Source organism: Phaethon lepturus, unplaced genomic scaffold, assembly GCF_000687285.1.
Source record: "Phaethon lepturus isolate BGI_N335 unplaced genomic scaffold, ASM68728v1 scaffold12139, whole genome shotgun sequence".
NCBI classification, from domain to species: domain Eukaryota; kingdom Metazoa; phylum Chordata; class Aves; order Phaethontiformes; family Phaethontidae; genus Phaethon; species Phaethon lepturus.
The window spans coordinates 27,197-36,962 of record NW_010561271.1 but is presented as its reverse complement, the minus strand read 5'-3'; the positions used below and the strand labels follow the sequence as shown (position 1 = coordinate 36,962).

Below are 9,766 nucleotides of genomic sequence, written 5' to 3'. Positions count from 1 at the left end.
CAACACCACCTTCTGTTCTCCCCCCCCCCCCCCCCCCCCTTTTTTAAAATTTAATGCCTCCACAGTAGGAGGAATACTGGTTGCCATTTCACCCACATTCCCACTTCCCATTTTCATTATCACTGTTCCATTTCTTCACAACTTCAGTATTATTAAACAGATGTGCCAGAAAACAGGAAAAAACCTCACCGTAGCCTGAATTAAAACTGACTACTTGGAAACCTGAAATAAAAACCTGATATTATCTTGTTTTTGCCCTCTACTCTGCAATGCTTTTAACTAATGCACTCTGTGGTTATGCAATGTTGTGGCCGTTTCCAAGCCACTCGCTGCTCTCCGATACAAGATACCCAGTTGTTTATCACCTTTTTACTTAATCACAGTATAGGAACCTACAGAGCAAGTTTTAACCTCAGCTCACTTGAAATGTACACAAAGCCCTGAAAAACACGCTTAGCAATGGCATCATCAGGAAGCCTTTTACACGGAGCAGTGTTAATAGGTGTAATTAAAACTGAATGATGTAGTTTTCCTCTCAACATTCCCAAGAGGACAGTGTTTTCTTTCATATACTTCCATGCTTCCCTCTGACAAGTTTTGAAACGCCAGCTTGTTCAACCTCTAGTAGGAACATGCACACACAGACTCTTACAATACAACAGTACCCAAAATTTTGCCCGAGCAGTTCCATCATGCAGACCCTGTTAGCAGTCCACTCATGCTAAACCAACCTGCTAACTCTGCAGCTTTGCGGAGATAAAAATATGCAGCAAAATGGACATTACTTTAGCTCAAAGCTTAAAGTGAGCGTCCTTCATTTATTCACAAGGGATAAATACAATACAGAACATAACAGAAAGGTTTACTTTCAATAAAATATGGGTGGGTTAAAACATTGTTTGAATATGACAACAGTTCACAACTGTTTTTATAATTACTAGCAGCTTAAAAGGCAGTGGTGTTAGCTTAAGAGCGCAGCTGCTTTGCCAAAGACAATGGCTCTTTCATGTCACAATTTCAGTTGATGCCTGCAAGTACCACACTCTCCTAGGCAGCATATGCTAAATAAAACTCCGGCCCACAGCTAAGCAGTACGTTTTTAAAAGGTATCATTTAGCTAAAGAGGAAAAACTTTTGAACAGTAGAATCATCAACTTAATCTCAGCTGCCTAAATAGCTTTTCAGAGAGAGGCGACTGACATTTGAATTCACTACTGGAGTCATTTTACAGACTAAAATGCAGAGAAGCATATAAAAGTGCTGTGCTTTATTTATCCTGAAATCTCGAGCTGAACAATTCTCCCCATTCCAAACTACAGTTAGCTCACAGCATGAGATATTTTAAAGGTCACCATAAAAAGTGTCTTCAAGCCCTATTAATATATTCAAATCTTTCTTAGTACAGCTGCCTCAAAAGCTGCAAATCAGACTTGGGGGGAGGAAAGAAAACAAGTTCAGATGTGCCTACAGTAACAGAAGGAAAAAAGCCATTTAAACATGAAGAAGGCACATCCAGGAACTAAACGTATACATTTAAAATCACAACTTACACTTCTGAAGGAGGTCTCTGTTTGTAATAGATGGAGCACGAGCTATCACTGCTGAGGGGTCTGAGGACTGCACACAGGCACCGCATTTTGAGAACGTTGTGGCACAGCTTGGCTCAGCAAACCCCTCAACCGCAGCTTTTAATTTCCTAGTGCTAAACTTCCCAGTCAAACTCCTCTCCCGGGGAATGTTGCTCGGCGTATGACATCAGCCTGCACACTTGCAGGCTCAGGGATGCACCAAAGTGGGGGAGGCACAAAGAGTTTTCTGACTCAACCTCATCTGTATTCCACGCTCCATTTACTCAGAGTAATTGTGATGTTTCAGCTCCACAAATTTTATTCAGACTGCTAGGTCTGTGATGCAAGTGTAGAATATGCTTGGGACATGTCTAGAAGAACAGAAGAATCTAGCAAAATTAATGTTTGAACAAGCAAAGATTTGCGAATGGCTTTCTTCCAGCTGAGAACTGGCTTGACACTTGCCACTTCGCAAAATTTAAAAAGCAGACATATAATACTAATATTTGGCTTGCATTTCATGAAATTAATTTTTTTTTGAAACATTTTTCTTCCATTTTGTTTTAAAATAAACATGGTGGTGTTTGAACAAAGTAAAAAAAACTCACCACCCCGCCGCCCAATTACATACATAATGCTGATTACACTGGGTCTGTACTCCCTGTATGTCTTCAGAAGAGTTTTATGTCTACTGATCAGCAGAGCCTGTTAAGACTTTTTTTTTTTTCATTATGTTAGCCACCCTTCAGCAAGTTCTACACTCAAATAGCTTTCCTCTTGTCATTTTGAATATAGTCCACATAGTCCACATGAAGTCCCAGCTTCTGTATCTGCTTTTTTTTTTTTTTTTTTTGGCTTAAGTTTTTCCTTGCACTGCACTGAACTTTGTGGCTTGTAACCTTCCCCAGACAGGTAACAGCTCATGTTCCTGGGCCTCCTTACTCCACTACAATTACCCATTTCTGTACTTTGTATCCAACTGGGTTTTTTAAATTTGAGGGAAATCCATTCTTCCATGCCTTAGTTTGCTCATCCTTATTTCTTCTGTTACTAGAAGGGAAGCGTATGTCCAGGATCAGAAGCACACGCAGGAACCAATGCTACTTTGACTAAACACTACACGCTCAAGGCAGTACTACTGCTCTTACCAGCTAGCAAAATTCTCTCTTAAGATGATACTGTATTATTATATTGGATGACCTACGCTTGGACTTGAACCAAGGAGGTACAACTGTTACGGAATAAAGTAAATAAAACAAGAATGGCATACAGTGGCATTATAGCCACTATGAGAGAAGGGGACGAGAACAAGCTAAGAGGCAGTGGTGGAAACATGGACAACACTAAGCTCTGCCAGAGCCATCACCGAGCTGTACCTGGCAAACTCTACCTCTTCAGCTCTAGCCTGTGGCTAAGACAATTACAAGACCCAATGACAGACTTAAGGAAAAATGACTTAATTCTTCAAAATTCTTGATTCATTACACAGAAAAAAATGTTAATACTGAGAAAAAAATATGCATGACTCTGAATGCCTGAGACAAGAAGCACCTACCAAATTTCAAGACTATATACAATTGGAGAAATTATGCTAAGTAGCAACTCTAACACCTCGATAAAACTTACAATGCCACAACTGGAATGAAGATAAACTATCTGTTCCCAAAATTTATAGAAAGATTTTTTGTGTGTGTGTGATTATCAGAGGCAAATACAACCTCAGAAACATGCAGCTCTGGGACCTGCAACTCCTGTATGGGCTGTATTACGTTTTATTCCCATTTCCACATGTTCACATACACTCAGGTTTCTAATTATATATTAATTTCAATAGTTTGACTATTAAAAATTAACTTAACAAAACGTTTTCAGCTTTGAAGATTTGAACATGAAGGAACTCTCATTTGTTAAGTAATACAATTAACTCCCTTCACTCCTATTTATATAAACACACACATATATGAATATATATGGACATAGATGTACATATACACACACACACACCCTTATTCTATTATAAAAGCCTCCATGTTGCTGCTTCATATGATCAAGAAGCAAGCAACAAAGAAGAGAAGGTGGAAACACAGGCTGGCATTCATACTGAATGGCATTAAAAAAGAAAAAAGTCACATTCCCATTGAATGCCCCTTTTAAATCTCCAGCCCCATCCCAAGTACTGCCATTTAGAACAGACTTCACAAAATGCTATTCAAAAAGAAGCTTTTGACTAGAAGTCCAAAATAATTCTGCATAAGTTAATATAATCAGTTTTTATGTATGCATATGCATACACACACACACAGATTCTATACCAGGCATCAACGACATTTTAACAGGTATTACAACACTGCTTGAAGAGCCTGCTTGATACTTCAGAAAATGACATATAAAAAAACCCTCATGTGTAATATTCTATTAAACCAGATGACTGCTTACAATTTTGATGTTACAGTGATTCAACTGGTTAAAGAAACAATACAGTTAAGGCTTCAAAGTGATAGCAAATTTCCTTTAGGTTGCATTTAGTCAGTGACAGTAAACACATCAATAAAACTTGGTTTTTTATTCTATAAAACATACTAAATAGAGGTAAAGTTTCTGATGTTTCACCTACAGCAATGATCTAGGAGATTTTTTAATTTCATTTTTGTTGATATGGTTCCCACCAAAAGCAATGAACTTAATAAACTGCAGAAAATACTAGTAAGAATCTGACTTAAAATTATCTGCTAGGTTTTCTATAGAAAGCCTTTCAGAAGCACAATTAATGCATATGTGTTCAGTTTATGAAGTGCACAGAGTGCATGGCAAGAAATAATCTACTGCAGACAGTAAGAATTTATGTTCCAAATCAAATCACTCCAGACTGTTCCTTTTTCCTCTCTCTAAAATGCTACTGAATAGCACAGCTCTTACAAACATGATATTCAAATCCAAGAATTCAGCAAACATCTATTTCTCTTCCATATTTTTGCTGGTATTAAAACCACATATAATGTTTTTGGACCCTCTGCTAAAACTATTACCATAAAACCAGCCAGCAAATCATAATCATCACCATTTCTTAGAAGTCTTAAATCTCCGTCTTTTGACATCTCTGAAAAATTCCAGTTCAATATTAATCTAATATTAACTGCAGTGTAGCTCTTTCATTATTACTACAATCATGACTATCCTCAAACTTCAGAGTAATTTTTACATTAAGGTTTATGAGGGATGCTTTTACACAGTAAAAACATCTCAGCTGAAAAAAGGAGACAGTTCCGAGTATCTTCTTTTTCTTCATGCCTTCAATCCATTTGTTATTCCTGGCAGAAGAGTCTCTTTCCCCCGTCTTTAAAACAATGTAATTAAAAGCCCTCTGGCATTGTGAGAGAAAAAGGTTCAGAATTGCTTAAAGCCACCTTCCCATTTCTTCATGGCAGCAGTCTCAAGCAGACTTTTTAGTCAAGTCACTTGCTACCTACAGCAATAGTGTTCAAGAAAAACGAAGGGCTTTGAATAATAAAATAAAGGTAATTAAAAAAAAAACAAGCAGCATTCACTTCTTTTGACTCATGCCTGGCAACACAATAGCATTAAACAGTAAGCTATTTATCACAACTTCTCTCCCCTTGAGCTATCTCTTATAAACAATACAATTGCTTTGAACTTACTTCCACATCCAAATTACTTAAACTGCTCTATGATACTTGTATTGACTCCACCAGGATTTGGTATCAAGCTGACTTTACAGACTAGAAGCTGAATTTGTCTTAGGACAATGTATGCAGAAAGTAACACAGAGGAGAAGAAATGCTTCTCTTCTCCATTTGCAGAACAAACAGCTTTCCTTCCTTGCATTTCTGTCATGGTTTCTCAGACATGGTTATTCCCTGTGCTTTCCAAGAGTTCTGAAAGTTATGATAATCCTTCACAAGTATCTCCAAATCCTAAGAAATTTAGATGGTCACTCTGCTATCACTTGCCATCTATAGAGTAAATCCCAGACCTCTATGTGGAAAGAGCATAAAGGCACAAACCCAAAAAAATCTAAGCCTAGTATTAAAAACCCCATAGGCTTGGATCACCTAAATATGTCACCATTTACAGAAAGGGGTACCAGAAGTAGGCTATTTGAGAGAAAGCAAACACTAAGGGGTTTCAGTGGGCATTTTAAACATATTTTGTCTTAATTTTAATTTGTCATTGCTTCTGACAAAAAAACACCTTCTTTCTGCCTATATTGCAATGTGAATTTGCAGCTTGATTTTTTGAAGTGCAGTTGGAACATAGTTACATGTCTTACCAAATACTATGAACTATCACTTATGTTAGTAGCTAGAAGGTTTTTTATTTATACTATTAGGAGTAAAGCTCACAAATGTGCCATATATTGTTGCTGTTAAAATAAAATGTGAGTTCTTGGAAGAAGCTAACACTGTACAAAACACAGCAATTATGCTCCTCTGTTTTGGAAGGGTTAAGACCATCCAAAAAAATCTCTACTTTGGTCCATCACAACAAGACAAAAAAAGGTGGGGAAAAACACAATAGCTATATCCAGCTAGAATTTGTCCCATGTCTAACCTTCAAGAGAAGGTCATGGTTCTGTCCTGTGCCACAAGCAAACATAAATAGCCCCAAACTAACAGCTACTGCAGCATCTGATCATCAGGAGAATACACAGGACAAGTTTGTGAAAGCAGATGACTTTAATCAAATGCTGGCCTCAAGTCTCTTCCCTCAAGGTGATACAGGGCCTCTTCTATGCAAATTCAAGGTCAGTCCCAAAGCTGAGCAACCTCTATTACATTAACTCAGCATCCTACTTCTTACACACAGGAAATACTGATCTTGTAAACTTGAAAAGCACATACTCCTTTCCTACCACTCAAAAGTAAAGCTAAGGGTATATCATTATAAAGTTAAGTACATACAAATGTACAGGCTTTTACAGGGCTACGTTACAATTGACCAACTGTCTATTAGTAATCATGTCAATTTTGCCATAATTTCACAAACTTGTTTTGATCTTGACATTTTTTAAAGAAAGATGACAATCAGTACACTGTTTTACATGCTCGGAGTTCAGCATGTGTTCTTTAAATGAGAAAGTGCTCTCAAAGAGTTGACAACACATTGCCAAAAGTGACAAGCTGGTCCTGATCACATAGAACAGCTTTGTGTTACAGGTTTTTGTTTGTTTCATAAAATATACTGCTATTTTTTTTCCTTAAACAAGTTCTACCATACCAAATGCATGTCAAATGCGTGTCAAGAGAGACATCACAGCTTTACAACACAAGTATATTTTATGCACTGTTTTGTATCAGACTTAAAAAGCCCGCAAAGTAAACATACCTGTGTTCTGTGAGAACATTTACTGCTGACGGATGGTTGGCACAGTATGCAAGGTATAAGCTTTTCATCTGTGGCATCAAATTTAGAAAACATCCTCCAACCCTCTGCTGAGCTTCAGGCAACCTAAAAACAGAGTAATAAAGATAACATTACTCTAATACTGACACAGAAATAGACTAAAGCCTGGAAAAATAGTGTATATTGGGTTTTTTTCATTTGTTTTGTTGGTCTGTGTGTTGTTCTGTAAGATCAACAGATTTCTGTGGTCACTGACCAGCAACCAACAGCTTTCTCTTCCTTCTTTACAGCTCATCCTGTAACTGCCAGGCCTGATTATGCCACCACAGTATAGGCAGAATATGGTACATACCTCTAAGACGGTCATTCAGCAAAATTTTTTGAAGAATTAGTGGTAACTAGTACCTTCTTTCAGAGTTTGATTTTTAGTCAACATACCTATCAGTTAGAACAGTTTACTATTCACTTATATACACCATGCCAATCTTAAAAGCAGTATTTCAGCACTTAGATAAAAACTTGATGGAGTGGCAACAGGATTCTCTACCCTACACCAGCAGAGATGATAGGCTTAAAATATTCATTAAAAGATCCAAGTACCATATTAAGCTCTGATAGCACAAATAGAAGCCAGTTACAGAGCAGTAACAAGCTGCTTTCAGACAATTGTCACTCATCTTGCTTTTTAAGGACCATAAAGCACTTTTATGTTGGTTTGTAACCGGGGCAAGACTGCTGCTTTACCACCATCAGTATGGAACTACTTTCTATAACTCATACTTTCTTCATCTTTCATGCTCAAATGCACCACATCCGCTAAGTAGTGAAGGAAAATTTCACAATTCTGTTCAGAAGAGCATGTTTTGTACAGCATAAAATGGTGCTTAAAACAGCAACCTCAGTGACTTTGGCAAAAAAGATGACTCAGCAAGAGAAACAGTATTTAGAAGAAAAGCTTACTTTCACACAGTCTTGGTGAACCTAGTCTGTTTTGATCAGGTTTGCCAGAGGAATATACACACATTTATTCACAGAAATAAGGGGGACCAGATATGAAGAAAGATAATATGAATATACACAGTGTATTTTTCAAAAGGTGTTAGCAGAAACAGTCATCTCAAACTGCAGTAAGAAAATATTTGGAGTATAAATATCCAAAATTGGTTGTGTGGCATCAGCTTAGAATGGGTACAATCAGCAGAAAGTAGAAGTCTGACTTCTGATTTTGCATCTGTACAATCTGGGGGCAGGGGGGGAATATGTGACCTTCCAGTCTTATTCTTAGTATCTCCTTAAGCTGCATACTTCATAAATAAAAGTACACTCACATACTTTAAAAATCTAAAACAATTTTCAATCTAAATACAAACTGATGGGAAGAAATATATACTCTAACTAGTCATGCTTCCTTACTGCTACCATATCACCATTCTTAGAACCACTCAAAAGTATCCATACTAGAATTGGAATAACAAGTGAATGATATCATAAGGGTGCTGGAAGGGATGAAACCCTACTACTTTCTACAGAGCAACTCCCACTTGAAGGGCTAAGCCTCTTCAGCAGTAGGTTATAAGGCCAACAGCCGATTGTATAACCCACACTGAAGTTAACCAGAATATGGGACACTAAGTTTTCGGCAGGGCTACACGACAAGCTTGTCCCTGATGCCTTGTCTAAACCCACTGTACAACATGTGCAAGGAGATTAAATGCTTCAATTTCTCCATACATTTCCTCTCCTTGCATAAAGATGGCATCTCCTCACATAAATATGCCCAGTCTTTGCTTCAGCCTGTTTGCAAGATGAGACAAACAGTGGATTTTGTTGTTGTTACCATCCATTTAACTACTCTTAAAACCAGTATTCCACCCTGGATGGAGCAGAATCCAGATGAGTCCTCAGTAAGTAGTCAAAGTTAGCACAGTCAAAGGGTTTCATGCTAACATTAGTTCCAACAATTCCCTCTGGAACAATACTGTTTTGTCGTCAAGATTTTCTGCGATTGTCCCGAACATGTGCATAAAGTCTCTAAACACCAATATTTAAGCATATTCCCTCTGAAAGAGTGAGAGATGCTCCCGTGAACTCCAGCAGAAAAGAACTGTTCAGCTTTCCAGGAGAGCCACTCCTCCAGGCAGGGGATGTTCCCATCCTGCTCACACACAGTCCTCTGGTCCTGCTCCTTGGGTTTGCTTGTAGTAGTTAAAAGTTCACCCCAAAAAATACTCCCCCAAATTTCAAAACAAGATGTCTGTCTTCCTGCTAAGCTGTACAGTCCTTCTGTACGGTGTGGGAAGACCTACCCAATATGAAGTCAAAATTAAGTGTACGGGTGTTCAAAACAAGAGGGGAAACACACATCCTTATTTGACAGCAACGTTCATTATAGACACCCAGAAAACGACACCTGAATCCCCACTTAGCACATCATGCCAGATATACTCTGATCACATTATCGGCACTCCTTACATTAAAGGCTAGGGCCTGTATTTTATTCTCTGTATCTTCATTTCTCCTTCGAAAAGTTTAAACTCTGAAATTTAAGTGCCTGCTTTTGCAGGTATTTAGGGGAAACCCAGAGGCACTCCCCAGCATATCATGGGAATGCTATTTTTACAGCCTTCCAAGCAGCACATCCTGCCTAGCAGTTGGTCCCCTTTAATAAATGTAAGCATGAGCTAGTAATACATTCTTCAAGTAATAGATGCCACAAAAGTCTCAAACTCTGAAGACATACTCAAGGAACATAACTCAGTATTAAACAGTAAGAGGCCCCAATAAACAGTTGCTGAAAATGGTTAAATTGTCTTTTCATACTGTAGTGCCGGGGGGGG

At 38.1% G+C, this 9,766-nt stretch overlaps 1 protein-coding gene across 2 annotated transcripts in view; it reads right to left on the bottom strand.

Annotated features, from left to right (window-relative positions):
• The window catches only part of ARHGEF7 (Rho guanine nucleotide exchange factor (GEF) 7), a 70,438-nt gene that overhangs the window by 36,328 nt on the left and 24,344 nt on the right, over positions 1–9,766 (bottom strand). For both annotated transcript variants that reach the window (XM_010293957.1, XM_010293958.1), the window contains exon 6: positions 6,912–7,034. In XM_010293957.1, coding sequence (XP_010292259.1) covers positions 6,912–7,034 — 123 coding nt within the window. The remainder of the gene's footprint in view (positions 1–6,911; positions 7,035–9,766) is intronic.